Source organism: Polypterus senegalus, chromosome 15 (assembly GCF_016835505.1).
Source record: "Polypterus senegalus isolate Bchr_013 chromosome 15, ASM1683550v1, whole genome shotgun sequence".
Classification (NCBI taxonomy): domain Eukaryota; kingdom Metazoa; phylum Chordata; class Cladistia; order Polypteriformes; family Polypteridae; genus Polypterus; species Polypterus senegalus.
In genome coordinates this window covers 54715078-54733269 of record NC_053168.1, presented here as the reverse complement: position 1 = coordinate 54733269, position 18192 = coordinate 54715078, and the positions used below count along the sequence as shown (strand labels likewise).

Genomic DNA, 18192 nt, shown 5'->3' with positions numbered 1-18192 from the left:
GTATTGAGATATAGTAGAGGAGGAGGCTGGAGGAGTTTATTAACAGTCCTAAAAAGAGTTTTAGGCCTAGACTTTGCACCATTTAAGAGAGAGGAATAATAGTTGGAGCTAGCAGAGTTAAGGGCATCCCTATATTTAAGTATGTGCTCAATGTAAAGCTGTGAGTGAACCATGAGGCCTGTTTTCTTATAAAGCCAGGTAATGGCTTTCATTGCTCTGAGCTCATGGGTGTGCCAGGGACACGGGAGCGGGTGACTGGAACCTGCCTAGTCCTTAAAGGAGCAAAGTTATATAGCAGATGGGAAACACAGTTGTTATAAAGGAAAACCATGCTGTCAGGAGAGGAAAGACTATGCAGGCCAGAAAGAGACAAAGACAGAAGGGAGGCAGAAAACAAAACAGAATTAGCAGACCTAATGTTGCAGTAGGAAACCGACTTTTACTCAACAGAACTAGTGGTAATAATGTTAACGTTACATTCGATAAGCTTATGATCAGAAATACCAGAGTGAACCTGAGATGGAGACATTTTTCAAGCCATTTGAATAAAGCAAATCAAGAATATAACCATGAGCATGAGTGGAGAAATCAACTTGCTGTATCAAGTTAAAACATTCCAAAGTTGAGATGAACTCAGCTGTGAGAGGGCAGTTGATATAAACATGAATATTAAAGTTACCAAGTACAATTACAATAGGGCAAATAGATGAGATTACAATGAGAAATTAATTAAATTCAGACAGAAAACTGACCACAGATTTGGGAGGGCGATAATCTAACAGCAGCAGCACAAGAGGGGACAAAGCCAGCTTCACAGCAATATATTCAAAAGATGTGACTTTAAAAAATGAGAGTTCCTTCATTGTTCAGGTAGATCTGTAAATCACTGCCAGGCCACCTCCTTTTCTTGTTAACCTGGATTTAGATATGTGTCTGTAGTCAGGAGGAGTCAGCATGTTTAAATGTAAAAAGTCACAAGGTTGTTGCCAAGTTTCTGTAAGTACTTTCTTCAGGGAGATGAGGTCATTAATCAGTACTTCAACCATGGTATGTAACTAATTTTTAAGACATAGTTTCTACATTTTTAATTATTTTTGTTGAGTACACAAAGGCCAATTTAAATGTTTTTGTGTGTTGTTTGTCTAATGATTTTAGATGTGTCTTATTGTAAGACTTTATTAGGATAAATGATTATGTGTTACACTTAAAACTACAGAAGTGAAAGATGGTGTGCTTTTTCACATCGCAGTATGTGTGCTTATTGGTGAAACCATTAAAGATAAGCAGACATACTTTGATCAAAGCAACAGAAGTTAAAGAGAGAAATAATAATAACATATCAATAATACACTCAGTAGTTGCTTAACCTGAAGCTTTTTCCTTTCCTTTTTATACAGATAGTCCAGGAGGCCTTGGATGAAGCCAGGCAAGGGCGCACTTGCATAATTATTGCACATCGCTTATCGACAATTCAAAATGCTGACATCATTGCAGTAATCAGTAATGGAGAAGTAGTTGAGCAGGGAACTCATAGTGAACTGATTGCTAAAGGTGGTGCTTACTATGCACTTGCTAATGCTCAAAGTGGACATTAGTATCAGTGTGGACTGCTGTTAAAAGACTCTGGCAAAGATGATGTTTTTGATCAAGTCAAGATGAAATATCCTTCTTGCTCTGCTGGCTGCACTTTTAATTTTCCCCAGAATTAAGAAAAGACTGTTGCATAAGATAAATTAGCAGTTAGCCTTGTCAATTTGGTAAAGATTTTCAGTATAAAAATGTGTATTATAAGAGAAAATTACCACTCAATATGTTGCCAAAATAGATTACTCTCAGCCTTCTCAGGTAAAAAATAAGAGTTCAATATAGATTTTGCTGATTGTAATTAATATTTCTTAGTCACTGTTTCTTTACACTGCTGTATTCTCACATTAAGATTTCTTTACACAAGAAAAGATGTGATTTTACTTTGGCATGCTATGCAATTTATTTTTGCCTAAAACGTTTAGCATTCGGAGAGTTAGCTCTAAATGAACTATAATTCAACAAACATACTGCTGTAATAACTTCTACTTTGTATCTTGAAAGCTGGGGGAATATTATATATAATTGTGCATCAAGATAAAAATGGATCTGGAAGTGGCCAAACTAAACCTGTTATTTGAAAGAACATTCTACTGGTGGCAGTGTAACTGGTAGTCACAGGAGCACAAAAAAGTTTGAAGTCTGATACAGTAAAGCTCAGTGTTACTACGTTGTTTGAAGTGGTTGAGTCCTTTTAAACAATGTTTCTTCAAAATCACTGCAAAGATTTAAAAAAAGCAGTGAGTATGCTTATTATTTGAATTAAATATCAGATACACTGTAAAATGTGGTCAGATAGTATTGACTAGAGGTTAGCAGAATCATACATGATTACGTAAATCAAGCCATTCCTTCAAGAAACACCATGGTATTGCTATAATGAACCTGTTGAGAGTTGCTGCATTGAACTTGTGAAGAAGAACCACCATATGATATTCAGAAAATGTTCAAATGTCAGTCACCTTTATAGAATGCTCTTACAAAACTAAAACCAAAGTAGCTCATTTGCAGCAGTTCTATATTTTTGCCAAAGATCCTGAAAAATGTGCATGAGCCATTCCTAGGTCTTTATGTAAATGCACTAATATGTCTGTGTTACATGTAATATTAGAATTATTTAATGTATTTAACAGTTTTATGTTAAGATACTTTTAATTAATAATTTTGCATGTATGATACTGTGTGTAATTGAAATGTATAGTTTTTGTATACTGTTATCTTAAGTTAAGCTTTTTCAAACTAAAGTTCTGAAATTGTCTTTTTATTAAATAATGATTTATCATTCACCAAATATCCTCATAAAAATTAATTAAAATAGGACTTACTTTAAATAAATACAGTGTAAAAAAATCTTGCAAGTATGTGGACTGTTGCATATGGTCAGATATCCAACAATCCATTTCCTAACCCGCTGAATCCGAATACAGGGTCACGGGGGTCTGCTGGAGCCAATTCCAGCCAACACAGGGCACAAGGCAGGAACCAATCCTGGGCAGGGTGCCAACCCACCGCAGCCAATTGAATATTAACATGGTAAAAAAATAAAAAAAAATGTTCAGTTTTTATGTGATGAAGCTGATGAAATTAAGGAAACAATACAAAAGAGAAGCTCTACAAAGGTAACAATCTTGCCAAACAGGTACAAAATGCACCACCAATGACTCTGGTACATTCCAGCGAAAAGACTGGCTATGCTTATCTTTCCAAGGGCACATTCAGATGGGTGTGTCACATTCTGTGTCACAGTAGTCTGCATTCCACAGTATTTTAATCAAAGAAAGGAACAAAACAAAAATGGTAGTACACAACATACAGTAGGGAACTTGATGAATAAATGATAATTAATGCTAAAGTCCCAACCTTTTTTGAGATTTCTGGTAGTGATAAAGAAGTTATGCATGCAAGTATATGATAGTTGGATTTACTGCCTTATATCATTTTTATACTGACTTTAGTTCAGACTGAAAGATTTGTCTATTTAGAATGTATATCCCCTGTAAATCAAAATACTGAAACCTTTTTTTCAGATTCGATTGTGCTCACAATTAAAATATTTAGACATGGTCCATCAATCATATTGTAGTGTAAGAAGGTCATTTGATAAGTTTGGTACATTTCTATGAGATGGCACCACAATTCATTTGATTACATCATGGCTAGTAAGTGTCACTCTTCAAACTACGTCAGGCTAAATTTCAGCCAAAAGTAACATATTTTTTATATTCTATGGATGTCTGAAGCAATTTTTTTCCAAAAAATGGTGTTTAAGTTGCTTTTTTACCATACTAGTTAAATGACCCTCATGGTTTACAAGATATTCATTCCTTACTTCAATGGACTGAACCTGAAAATATTTGATCCTAACAAAAGAATTATACACTCCAGTTATCATTACACTCCATATATTTACCAACTTTAAACTCATCACATCTTTCCATACATTCTTCCTGGTGTGGGTCTCGGTGACATAGCAGGTCGGACAGGTCAGCCTAGATTTCCTTTTCCCAGCTTCAGATTCCAGCTCTTAATAGGGAAGTCATAGATGTTCCCAAGCCAGACAAGACATACAAGTAATCCCTCCACTGTATCTTGGGTCTCTGAAACCAAAACGGCTCACTTGCAGCAGTTCAATATTCTTGCCAAAGATCCTGAAAAATGTGCATGAACTATTCTTTGGTCATTACAAAAAATGCACTAAAATGTCTGTGTTTTACAGTATGTGATAATTTTATTCGTTACAGTATTTAAGTTTTACTTTAAGATATATTTAATAAAAAAATGTACATGTATGATACTGTGTTTTAATTATAATGCGTAGTTTTTGTATACTGTTATCTTAAGTTAAGCTTTCTTTTTCAAATTGAAGTTCTGAAATTGTCTTTTTATTAAATAATGATTTATTATTCACCAAAGATCCTCATGAAAATGAACTGAAATTGGAATTACTTTAAATAAATACAATGTAAAAAATTGTAACATGTATGTGGACATTTGCATGTGGTCAGATATTACAATTGACTATTAACACTGTAAACAATAAAAAAAATTGGTTCGAACAGATTTTATGTGATGAAGCTGATGAGAAATATTAAGGGAACAGTATGATCAGGTTGCAAAACAGAAGCTGTTCAAAGGTTACAATCCCACCAAACAGGCACAAAATGCATCACTACTAAGTTTGGCACATTTCCAGCAAAAAAGACTAGCTATGCGAATCTTTCTATGAGCACATTCAGATTGGCGTGTCACATTCTGTGTAGGCATGTCATATTAGTGTGCCTTCCACAGTATAGTATGTGTGGAACTTTGCTCGGACACAGACAGACGGACATTGTTTACAGTCACCCAACACACTTTTATTTACAATATTTACAAATAGTACAAAGTCAAAACCCAGTGCCACAGCACCAATCACCCCAGTCCAGGCCCTCAATAAAATGGATTCTCTCTCAGGACCACCTCCACTCCTCTCCTTCGACTTCTGTCCTCTTCCACCTGACACCAGCCATCGAATGGAGGGAGGCAGCCCCTTTTATATCCACCCGGATGTGCTTCAGGTGTCCTCCAGTAATCTTCCACCGGCGCTTCCCTGTGTGGAAGAAGCACTGGGTGTGTACCTGGAAGCACTCCAGGTGTCTCAGATCCTCTTTCCCCCAGCACTTCCGGGTGTGGAGGAAGTGCTGAGGTCCAGGGCTCTCCAGGCATTGGGGCGCCCCCTCGCGGTGACCACGGGCACCTACAGAGTTGAGCTTCAAAACTCAGCACCCGTGGACCCCAACGCAACCAGGGCGGTCACCCCCTCGTGGTCTGCAGGAGGTGTAAGCCCTCCTCCGGTCCTCCTGGGCATTCAGACTGGGTACCACCCCCAGCCGCGTGCCACATTACCCTACCACAAACTGAGACCCCTAGGGGCAAGCGCCCCATCCCACAAGGGCAGGTCTTCCACGGTGAAAAGCTGACACACTCCACTCCAGGGCCTGGTCCTGCAAAATATAAATCAGAACAAGGGACGGAGATGTAGCCCTGATGCCACCACTTGGCATCTCCTCGTTTCGTACGCAGGCAACACTCCCCCCTCTGACCGGCACCCCTCTGCTTGCGACCTCTGCCCCCTTTTCATGACCTCTATGGCCCCTGTGTTGGGACATCGGATGAGACCGCACACACCCCCATCACCTCAGCCAGATGTGGGGTTTCCCTCTGCCTCCTACCCAGTGTCATGTACCTTCCTATTGGAAGAACTGGCTGTCTTACTTCTATTCCTCCTCTTTCTCTGGGATGCCCTGACGATTTGGGTCTGCGCATGGCAAACGCACAGATCCTGTCCCGTCTGCGTCCCTACAGACTGATGTGAGGTTGCCGCTGAAGGTACTCCTCCAGCTCACGCAGGGCCACAGGCAAGCACAGAAAGTCAGCCAGTGATTGACTTACCTGACTGTCAGTCAAAACATCTGACTGCTTTCTGTGTGCCCATTCCTCCGGTCCAATCGGGTCTCTCCCTGGCATGAGACAGACATTCCTTGGCCCCACCTCCATCCAATCATTGGCGGGCACACAACAACAACAAAATGTATTTATATAGCACATTTTCATACAAAAAAATGTAGCTCAAAGTGCTTTTCATAATGAATAGAAAAATAAAAGGCACAGTAAGAAAATAAAATAAGTCAACATTAATTAACATAGAATAATAGTAAGGTCCGATGGCCAGGGTGGACAGAAAAAAACAAAAAAACTCCAGACAGCTGGAGAAAAAAATAAAATCTGTAGGGATTCCAGACCATAAGACCACCCAGTCCTCTCTGGGCAAATGAGACACACCGTCCAATCCCGTGCCTATCACGGGGAGGGACTTCCAGTCCGCAGCCATTTTGCTCTCTCTCCCGGTGCTGCAACGAGCCTCCGGACAGCTCCGCAGCTGCAGCGGCTTTCTCAGTGGCAGCGACTTCTCTCCGGCAGCTTTCCTTGCTGCCGCCGCGTAAACGAAGCACCGTGGATTGACCTGCACCTGCCACCGATGCAGATCCGGGCTGCCCCTGTCTGCTAAACTCAAAACACACGCGGTTCCACAGGGCTGGTTGCTGGCAAGCAGGAAGCTTACCTCCCGTGTCCCGTCTGTCCAAGGACACATCCTCGGCGTGGCCTCACTAGGCAACATGCCGTCCCGGGTGCTTCCAGTGACAGTGCGCTTGTAGGAGCCCACTGCCCTCTTGCTCCACCCATTGTCTTCTGCCACCGGGGGAAGACAGCCCTTCTGTGGACTGTTGGCGGTCTGTGGGGTCAGTCGTTCCCGCGGGATTGTGCGTGTGCCACAACTCCAGCACGTGTTTGGGCTCCGCTGCTGGAAGTGCTGAGGTCCAGGGCTCTCCAGGCATTGGGGCGCCCCCTGGCGGTGACCTTGGGCCCCTATAGGGTTGAGCTTCAAAGCTCTGCAACCGTGGTCCCCAATGCATCCAGGGCGGTCGACCCCGCGTGGTCTGGATGAGGTGTAACCCTTCCTCTGGTCCTCCTGGGCGTCCCGGCTGGGTACCACCCCCAGCCGCATGCCACATATGTTAATCATACTGATCAGAGAAAGGAGGTAAAAAGAAATTGTAGCACACAATAAATAACTTACAGTAAGAAACATGATAGAACAAATGGTAATTATTGCTTGACAACTTTTTTAGTACTTGTGGTAGTAATAAAGAAGTTATACATAACTCCTAATTCTGAGTGATGTTGGAAGACATCTTACTCATCAGAATCTCTGCTTCAATCTTATTTTGATAAAATCTTTTCAAATTTATCAGACAGTCATGGAATCAGAATAATGTGCTATCTGCCTGAATCCATGTTTGAAGTAATAAACAATTGGGCAGGTCTTCTGTGTAAATAATCTATTGTGATATCCTTCACTACATTGATAACATGTTGTTTCATTTTGTTCAAATTGAAACATCCAGACATACCTACATAACACAGGCAGAAAAGTATTAGAATTTGGAAGTAATCTAATTACTTTACAAGGAGTAGTTAAAATGTTTAGAATGTTAGATTTATTAATGTTTCACTTGATTGATTGTGCATGTTGAACTGATGCTAACTTTTTGAATCATACCTGTATCAAATATTTTAATCTTAACGTAAATTTTTGCATGCTTGTATTTTATATTAATGCATTTATGCAGTTGGTTAGCATTTTAAATCACCAAAACAAACGTGTTAAAGAATGGATTGGTTTTGACTGTAGTCACTCTCAGACACTGGAACTCATAAGCTCATTAACACTGAAACAATATGAAAATTAATTCTGGTACGCTAAGTGCTCCTTTAGATGTGTTAATAGATTTATTTAATTCTGTAGTGAACAGGATGTCACTGAACTTCTTGTTAAACAATCACTGACATTTTTATTAAATCACACCCCTCTAAACAAAAAACCTTTGCCCATATGACCTGCCACTGTCAGCAATTTCACCTTCTCGACCCCCACAAGGTCTACAGACCTGGGGCCTCATGTATAAACGGTGCGTACGCACAGAAATGTTGCGTAAGAACTTTTCCACGTTCAAATCGCGATGTATAAAACCTACACTTGGCGTAAAGCCACACACTTTTCCACGGTACCTCATGGCTTGTCGTACGCAAGTTCTCCGCTCAGTTTTGCAAACTGGCGGCACCCAGCGTCAAAGCAATGGTACTGTTCTTGTGTGATTACTCATTATTTTCATGACGCGGCTTTATAAATACACAGAAACTAACCGCATATTGTTTATTAGTGTAATGCATCTGATTGTAATTAACTCGTAACAATATAATGGTCCAGGGAACAGCCATAGTATTCCAAATACCATAACTGCTTTAGCGTTGTTACTCTCACTTCTATTTCTTCTTCTTCTTTCAGCTCCTCCCATTAGGAGTTGCCACAGCGGATCATCTTTTTCCATATTACTCTCACTGCACGACTCGGAGTATTTATATCACTGTATCTGAGTGTGAATCACAGCAGCAGCTGATCGGAAAGAGAATTATCGGTATACGGCATTAAGCACTCTCTGCCTCTGCAAAATGTTTTAAAGCCTTTCCTGTACGGACCTCGCGGTTCAGAAACAGTTTAATCCCAAGAACTTTAAATGCACTCAATCAATTGCTCCTTGTAGAACGGTTTGTACTTATAAGTACAATCACCCCACTGTAAACTTGCACTACAGTTATAATATCTCACAACCTGGGCCACTTTATAAAGCGCGTATTTACATATGATGACGATATCATTTTTAAGGTGAAATGCAGCAAAATATGTTTGTTAAATTATACACATAAAACTTTAACTTCATTTAAATAATCTATATTCTTCACTGGGAGTGTCGTGAAGGATAGAATAATTAAACATGTACTACGAAGATATTTCAATGTTCTTTAAACGTTTTGAAGAATCGGCGCTAAGCTTACAGATGGCTTAACGTCTATTACAGAGCTGATTGTATGGCGATCGGTTACTTGGGGAAAGAAAAGCAAGGACTCTTGGGGCCACGCCAATATATATTGAATATAAAACAGAAAGAATATAAAACAGAAAGAGAAAATAACAACACAGCTAAAAACGCAGCGACAAATTTCGACAAAAGATAATGCTTGTCATGAGCACGAGGCTCATGAAACACATGTTTAATAATGTGCTTTAGCTCCTATCATCATGAAAATGACATCACGTATACATCTCAGTATTTTAGTTATTCAGAGAGCTGTAATATCACAAATGTAATGGACTCTGTGTCCAGTTGGAGGAAGAGAGCCAGTTTAAGAAGCAAGTAGTGATTCACACACATAGATCACATACGAGTAGAAGATCAAATACAAAACAAAGCATTTAACGTGCTACTTTAATTACGATGTAATTTTGAGAAACTGGTTAATTAAACGATTTTAAGATGAAGTTTATAATGTTCTACTAAATGACAAAATAAACTACGTGATTAAAGTGGAAAATTCGAGATTAAAGTTGACATTTCGTGCTTTTTCCCCACCATGTGCCTTTTTCTCTGTACCCTAATAAACTTTCATATGACACTCAGACAGTGGGCTTACAACTCTTCTTTTCACGGCAACTTTGATATGTGACTTCTTTTTTATTTCCGGCACTGTGCGATTTTGTGAATGTGAGCTTTCAAGTTTCTCCAACACGCTATGTCACTCGATCAACTTCATTTTGTTGATTATACCACGGTTTATTTGAACAAATAGTATGTTTTTTCCTTTGCCTCCACTTGGTATTCGCTGAAATTCTTATATTTTCCCCGTGCTTTTCCCATTGTCTTTTCACAGAAGTCTGCGCTTAAGGGCGATTTATATTGATTTGCATATTCAAAGAGGCGTAATTCTGGGAGGATTTGGGGCGTTACATAATGCGCGTGCACGAGCGTTAGTTTTCCCGCTGATCGGGATTTATGTAACGGAAGGACGTGGAAGTTGGAGTACGCACAGATTCCTGCATCTGGATTTTTCTGTGCTTAAGCACATTTCGGCTTTTGTGCTTACGCCATGTTATAGTGCGAGTTCTACGCACGGCGTTATACATGAGGCCCCTGGATGTTATTTAGTGAACACCGTACAGTGTCAGGTGGATGTAGGCAGAGTCGCACAGGAGGAATAAAGCTTCAAAAATACAGTGTCTGTAAGAGCCAACCTTAGAAATGTTAAAATGCACAAGTGATTCCTTAATTTGTTTAGAATGTGAGTTTCTCATAACTACATAAATAATGGACTATTCTGTTGAACCCCTAAAGCTAACTTGTATTGGAACCTCCTTAGTGATGTGCTTTATCTGAACTACAGTAACAGAATTTTAATCAGTCTTTAGTTAGTTAGAAATGTAACTGATTGATTTGTCTTGTTTTCATTGGGATAACGATGGCATACAGTTTTCTGACCATTCTTGTATCAAGTGTGCAAGTTTGATGTATGAACATATGACTGTATGTTAAATAAGTATATAACATACACATATACGATATAAGTTATATAGAGAAATTTTACACAAAGAAACATTACAAGATATAAAACTCTTATCTTTTATCTTATTTAAGAATTTTTTTGTAATAGCAATTTTTATTTTTATGTAAATCACTTTGATTTGGAATTGTAAACTTAAAATTGCAAACTTTTAAAACAAAGACAACTGTGGAATTATTTGCATATTCTGCATTTATACAAAATTGAATTACAGTTGATTAAATTTGGCTTTTTGACATTGATCAACAGACAAAAACACTTTAAAGTCAAAGTGAAAACATACACGTATCTCTGCAAAGTGGTCTAAAGTAATTACAAATTACAGAACCCTGTAGAAGAGCTACCTTGTGCTAGTCCATTGTTATGCCTATCCATACAACCGATGTGTAGGAAGCAAACCAACACAAACAGAGGGAGAGTGTGCAAACTCCATATACTGTAAGCGGTGGTCCTGTGCAGGATTTGAATCAAATACTGAATATGTGAGCAGTATCACTAGCTACTATGGCTTCCATGTTTTTAGCTACTGTATTTTATGGAATTATTTTTTATAGTTTAACTGCTAAAGCTACATGCTTAACTTCAAGATAAAAAAACTTAGTCCTTTGTAAAAGATTTTATTATTTTATAGGCATGTATTATTCATTTTTCTCAGAAGCTTATTAAGAAGTAATCTACAGTACATAGTCTTCTCTCATTTTGATATGACTACTTAATGTAAGCACAGAGATACGCCAAGAGACACTGGTGAATCGCAGCAACAATTAAATGTTGGTCTGGTGTCCTTTAATGTCCTAAGCACAATCATGTTAATGGTGTTTCTTATCTGTCCCGTTGCAAGTGAATTATGCTCAATACAGAACTTTTTCCTACTATGTGTCTGTTGCTACTCAAATTCAGAAATAATCTGTCAAACCTTAACCATCCCTCATCAAGATTATATTATTTTATACCTAATGTAGGCTGAAGGCAATAATAATGTCACCTCAACAGACTCCACACCACAAATTTCCTTTGTTACTTGCAAGCATTATACTGCACACATCCTTCAATAAAATATATTTTTCTCATCTGTGAAAATGATAAAAAGGTGTTTAGTTCCCTCGGAACTGTAATATCACTTTTCAATGCAAACTGAATAGTTCATAAATCACATTGACCAACATCATAATTTGGTTCTGAAGTATTTAATTTTTTAGAAAAGTAGGCACAGGAAAGGCACATGGATGCAACTTTCTTGTCTCTGCAAAAAGATGAAATAGTATGGCCTCTCTACCAACACTGGAAGGAAAGTATCAGGTTGTCATGAGATTGATGTGGGGGTGAACAGTGTCCAGAAAAATGTATTGGCTACTGATATGATTGTTGTATTGCTAATAAATCAGAGATGATAATTAGCAAAACAAACACAAAGCATTACATTTCTTTTACACTTTCTGGTACCCTCCAGTTTAATATGGATGGCACTTCATATTTATTCACAACAATCTCAATCTGTCAGATGTTATATCCCAAAATAATCACTGAGAGCTGTTTCCTGTTAGCAAAGAAAATGTTTTATTGATGACACATCACCAGAAGATGGCATAGTGATATATTTGTCAAAGCAGATATTTCAATTTGCTACAGTTGACAAAATATAAGTACTTTTATAAGTATTTTGCTTATCTCATAACGGTCTTTTTTTAGTTTTTTTTTCATTTTCACAACACACGTCTTTAAATGTGGAACAACAACAAATGTTTTAATATAGGTTGTTCTACTTTGCTTTTTAGAGATAACATTTTAACTGTTGCTTGCTTCCATATGCTGCTACTATGTAAATTGTACTTGCCTAATGACATCATGAATCAAAAGCCCCCTGTGTTGTGGACGTCAGAACCATTTTCATTTCATATATGTGCTACTGCACTTTATTTGCAAAACTCTAAACTTTTCTTTTCTCTCCATTGAAGTATTTGCTGCAGTCTCAAATTATACTTTATAATGATAACTGCAGACTACATTGTTAACTAATATATAGAGATGATTTTGATTACTTGTTCACCATACATTCCTTGTCATAATTTCATTTTTTGTATTGATCAATATACAGGTTACTTGAACCAAGTTGCTTTTAATTAAAAAATTCAATAAAGTTTAAATTATGTATTTATTGCTATATCAAATTGTTACTTTCTATTTACTTACCTGTTATTTATTTTTAATTACCTATCTATTGTAGTATAATATAGTTCTTTACCTGTCTTGCAGTTGTACTGTGCTTATATGTATTTTGCGCCATGCTTCTAGGAAATGTTATTTTGTGCCACTTTATACTGAAATGCTCGGGATTGATGGTATGACAATAAAGCCACTTGACTTGACTTGATTTGACTTAAGTAGAAGTAGACTATGTATTGCACAATAAAATATTTGAGTAAAGGGAGTATATAATAGTATTTACTTTGACTTATGTCAGTCAGTCATCATCCAACCCATTACATCCTAACACAGGGTCCTTGGGATCTGCTGGAGCCCATCCCAGCCAACACAGGGCGCAAGGCAGGAACAAATCCCGGGTAGGGCACCAGCCCACCACAGGACTCATGCACACACACATCAAGCACACACTAGGGACAATTTAGGATCGCCAATGTACCTAACCTGCATGTCTTTGGCCTATGGGAGGGAAATGGAGCACCCGGAGAAAACACACGCAGACATGGGGAGGCCATGCAAACTCCACGCAGGGAGAACCTGTGACGCGAATCCAGGTCTCCTTATTGCGAGGCAGTAGTGCTACCACTGCGCCACCGTGCTGACCAACTTATGTGCTGCATATAACATATATGACATATTATAGATATTAACATTAATTCCAATCAGTTAACAACTCTGTACTAATGGCAAGATGCATGTCATGATGGTCCTAGTATCCATATACACTCACCTAAAGGATTATTAGTGACACCATACTAATACGGTGTTTGACCCCCTTTCGCCTTCAAAACTGCCTTAATTCTACGTGGCATTGATTCAAGATGCTGAAAGCATTCTTTAGAAATGTTGGCCCATATTGATAGGATAGCATCTTGTAGTTGATGGAGATTTGTGGGATGCACATCCAGGGCACGAAGCTCCCGTTCCACCACATCCCAAAGATGCTCTATTAGGTTGAGATCTGGTGACTGTGGGGGCCATTTTAGTACAGTGAACTCATTGTCATGTTCAAGAAACCAATTTGAAATGATTTGAGCTTCATGACATGGTGCATTATCCCGCTGGAAGTAGCCATCAGAGGATGGGTACATGTTGGTCATGAAGGGATGGACATGGTCAGAAACAATGCTCAGGTAGCCTGTGGCATTTAAATGATGCCCAACTGGCACTAAGGGGCCTAAAGTGTGCCAAGAAAACATCCCCCACACCATTACACCACCACCACCAGCCTGCACAGTGGTAACAAGGCATGATGGATCCATGTTCTCATTCTGTTTACGCCAAATTCTGACTCTACCATTTAAATGTCCCAACAGAAATCGAGACTCATCAGACCAGGCAACATTTTTCCAGTCTTCAACTGTCCAATTTTGGTGAGCTCGTGCAAATTGTAGCCTCTTTTTCTTATTTGTAGTGGAGATGAGTGGTACCCGGTGGGGTCTTCTGCTGTTGTAGCCTATCCGCCTCAAGGTTGTGCGTGTTGTGGCTTCACAAATGCTTTGCTGCATACCTCGGTTGTAACGAGTGGTTATTTCAGTCAAAGTTGCTATTCTATCAGCTTGAATCAGTCGGCCCATTCTCCTCTGACCTCTAGCATCAACAAGGCATTTTCTCCCACAGGATTGCCGCATACTGGATGTTTTTCCCTTTTCACACCATTCTTTGTAAACCCTAGAAATGGTTGTGCGTGAAAATCCCAGTAACTGAGCAGATTGTGAAATACTCAGACCGGCCCGTCTGGCACCAACAACCATGCCACGCTCAAAATTGCTTAAATCACCTTTCTTTCCCATTCTGACATTCAGTTTGGAGTTCAGGAGATTGTCTTGACCAGGACCACACCCCTAAATGCATTGAAGCAACTGCCATGTGATTGGTTGATTAGATAATTGCATTAATGAGAAACTGAACAGGTGCTACCTACTTGAAGTTTGCATGTTCTGCCTATGTGTATGTGTGTTTTATCGAGGTGTTTCAAGTTTCACCCACTTTTTGATTAGTGATGCTAACTTAGCCCATATATGTTTACTCCAGCTGGTGCACTGTTGAAGGATTGCTGGGATATGCTTCTGCTTCCCCTTGACCCTGCTCTGTTTAAGCAGATTTAGGACATGGATGGATGGATGGATGAATTTTATGTTAAAACCCTGGAGTTAAAAGAAATACTTTTAACAACAAAGAAACATTTTTCAGAAACGTATGTTTCTTTACTTTTTCCATTTAATTAGATGGGATATCAAGAGTCTTCACACAATTACTGAATTTTCAGCATTTACTGATGTAAAGGCTGAAATAAAGACACATCATGACAGATCCCTTTCAACCCTTAATAAAGTCTTATAACCAGCAATATTAAAATCAAAACCAAATTAAGCTTTTTTTAGGAAAATTAAATATTTGTGTTTGCGGTTTCGGTAACACACTGTTGCTGGGATTTGTGCGGTTGTGTCACAACTAATGGAGATTAGATTTGAATCCATGACCTGTCACATATTTTGTACCATGACTTTTACAATACAATACAATACAATACAGTTTATTTTTGTATAGCCCAAAATCACACAGGAAGTGCTGCAATGGGCTTTAACAGGCCCTGCCTTTTGACAGCCCCCCAGCCTTGACTCTCTGAGAAGACAAGGAAAAACTCCCAATAAAAACCTTGTAGGAAAATAGAAGAAACCTCGGAAAGGCAGTTCAAAGAGAGACCCCTTTCCAGGTAGGTTGGGCGTGCAGTGGGTGTCAAAAGTAGGGGGTCAATACAATACAAAACACAGAACAGAACAATTCCTTAATACAGCATAATAATAAACATTTTAGAAGTACGGTTTAACAGTAGATGATATGACATAATTAGGATCTTGATATTTTTAGAGTCCTGGAGACCTCATCCATCTAGCTGCCTCCCCATTTGGCCATGCCACGGCTGAAACATTGCTCCGATGAAAGGACCCCTCTTTCCCATGATTCCTGTGATCCTCCTTCAGGGATGACTTTACCATAGGCAGGCAAACAACTTGGCAGGTGGGCCGTGCAACCAATGGCCACATTTGGGTACCGAGAAAAGAAACAGAATAGGTGAGGGTTAGTATTCAAATATAATTATCATGTTACTTATGTTATAGTGCTAATGACTAACAACAGAGATGCAGTATGTACAGTTAATCAGCAGCTCTAGTCAGGATATGCTAAACTGAAGTAGTGAGTCTTCAGCCGGGATTTAAAGGCTGAGACCGAGGGGGCATCTCTTATGGAAGCAGGAAGACCATTCCACAGTTTAGGGGCCCTGTAACTAAAAGCTCGACCTCCCACTGTTATTTTATTAATCCTTGGAATCCTAAGCAGACCGGCATCTTGAGATCTTAATGTGCGCTCAGGTTTGTAAGTCATGATAAGTTCAGACAAGTAAGCGGACCTTGGCCATTTAATGCTTTATATGTTAAAAGGAGGATTTTGAAATCTGCCCTGAACTTAACTGGGAGCCAGTGTAAAGATTTAAGAACTGGAGTTATGTGTTCATATTTTCTTGTTCTTGTAATAATTCTTGCAGCGGCATTTTGGATTAACTGGAGGCTGTATAAAGAACAGTTTGAACAGCCAGTGAACACCGCATTGCAGTAGTCAATCCTACTAGAGATAAATGCATGAATTAATTTCTCACAATCCTGTTTATTTAGAAAGCGCCTTAATTTCCTAATATTTTTAAGATGGAAAAAACATGTTTTGGACGACTTTGTAATATGCGCTTTAAATGACATGCTAGAGTCAAAGATAACTCCTAGATTGCGGGCTGATTCAGTAAAATTAATTGGGATTCCAACTGAGTTAAATGAAGACAAAATATTGCTGTGATCAGCGTCATTCCCTCCAACAATTAACATCTCTGTTTTATCTGTATTTAAAGACAAGTAGTTCTCATTCATCCATTCCTTTAATTCACTAACACAACTAATTAAAGACAACATCGGAGAAACTTCATTTGATTTAAATGAAAGGTATAACTGGGTGTCATCTGCATATGAAAGTGAAAATTAACATTATGTTTCCTAATGAGAGATCCCAGTGGAAGCATGTAAAGTGAAAACAGTAAAGGTTCCAGTACTGAAGGACACCATATTGAACTTCTGTGTATAATGATGGAGTACTGTCTGCACATTTCTGTACATACTGGAATCGATTTTATACTTTTGCAAGTATAAATCATGTTTCTTTTATTTCACAGCATTGACTAATTTCTTTATATATATATATATATATATATATATATATATATATATATATATATATATATATATATATATATAATCTGATTCAGAGCGGATGACGTCACTTCTAGTTTCGTAGCCCAGAAGAATGTCACATCCAGTTCCGACGCCCAGAAGAATATCACTTCCGGCACACAATCTGACATCAGAAGAACATCACTTCTTCCCTTATATCACTTCCTGTCTGATCCCTTAAAGCCACCATCTCTGCAAACCCTCTGCAGTTCTGTTTTGGACTGAGAACATCTCTGTTCTATTTAAAAGACTTTTGCAGCCTGGAATAATATACGGGTGGCTGCCCCAAACCTTTTTAAGTGTGTCAGGTGCATTTATTTTCACTATATATAGTGAAATATAATCTATAATCTTCTTTTCCTGCCACCTCAACTCCTCTCTCGTGAAGCTCTGTAACACTACCTCCAAACTCCGGCCCTCGGAATGAAGTGAGGCAGCCCCTTTTATCCAGTACCCGGATGTGCTCCAGGTGCTTCCTGATGGGTGTGGCGGATGTGCTGCACAAGCACCCTGAAGCACATCAGATGTACCTGTTGTCGGGCTTAGCAGCACTTCCTGTTGTGGCAGAAGTGCTACAATCCATGTTGCCTGGAACGTTCGGGTGTCCCCTGGCTGTGGCCATGTGCCCCAACAGGGTAGAGCCTCCCAGCTTGGATCTCATGGCTCTCCTGCACCCCAAGGTGGTAGACCTATTGTGTCCCGGGGAAGGTATTGGCGGTCTCCAGGTCCTTCCGTGTCCCTGGCATCCCAACTGTGCAGCCGTCAATCACAATATAAATATATATATTTTGTTCTTTATTTCGCCTTATACAATTTCTTGTATTAGGAATTTGTTGGTTTTCGCATACCCTTTGGGGTCAGAGCGCAAGGTCAGCCATTGTACAGCGCCCCTGAAGCAATTGAACCTTGCTCAAGGGCCCAGCAGAGTAGGATCCCTTTTGGCAGTGACAGGGATTCGAACCGGCAACCATCAGGACATTTAGCATCAGAGCCACTGTATACATATACTGTATACTGTATATGTAGCGCTGATGCCTCGCAGTTAGGAGACCTGGGTTCACTTCCCGGGTCCTCCCTGCGTGGAGTTTACATGTTCTCCCTGTGTCTGCGTGGGTTTCCTCTGGGTACTCCAGTT

At 39.3% G+C, this 18192-nt stretch overlaps 1 protein-coding gene across 3 annotated transcripts in view; it reads left to right on the top strand.

Moving 5' to 3' along the window:
- The window catches only part of LOC120516128 (ATP-dependent translocase ABCB1-like), a 506684-nt gene that overhangs the window by 66316 nt on the left and 422176 nt on the right, over positions 1 to 18192 (top strand). For 2 of the 3 annotated variants that reach the window (XM_039737588.1, XM_039737586.1), the window contains one exon: positions 1398 to 2202. The exons of the other annotated variant lie outside the window; for it this stretch is intronic. In XM_039737588.1, the coding sequence (XP_039593522.1) occupies positions 1398 to 1595 (198 nt within the window). In that variant the 3' untranslated portion in view covers positions 1596 to 2202. Of the gene's footprint in view, positions 1 to 1397; positions 2203 to 18192 lie in introns of those variants that run through there. 3 annotated transcript variants of the gene reach the window in all.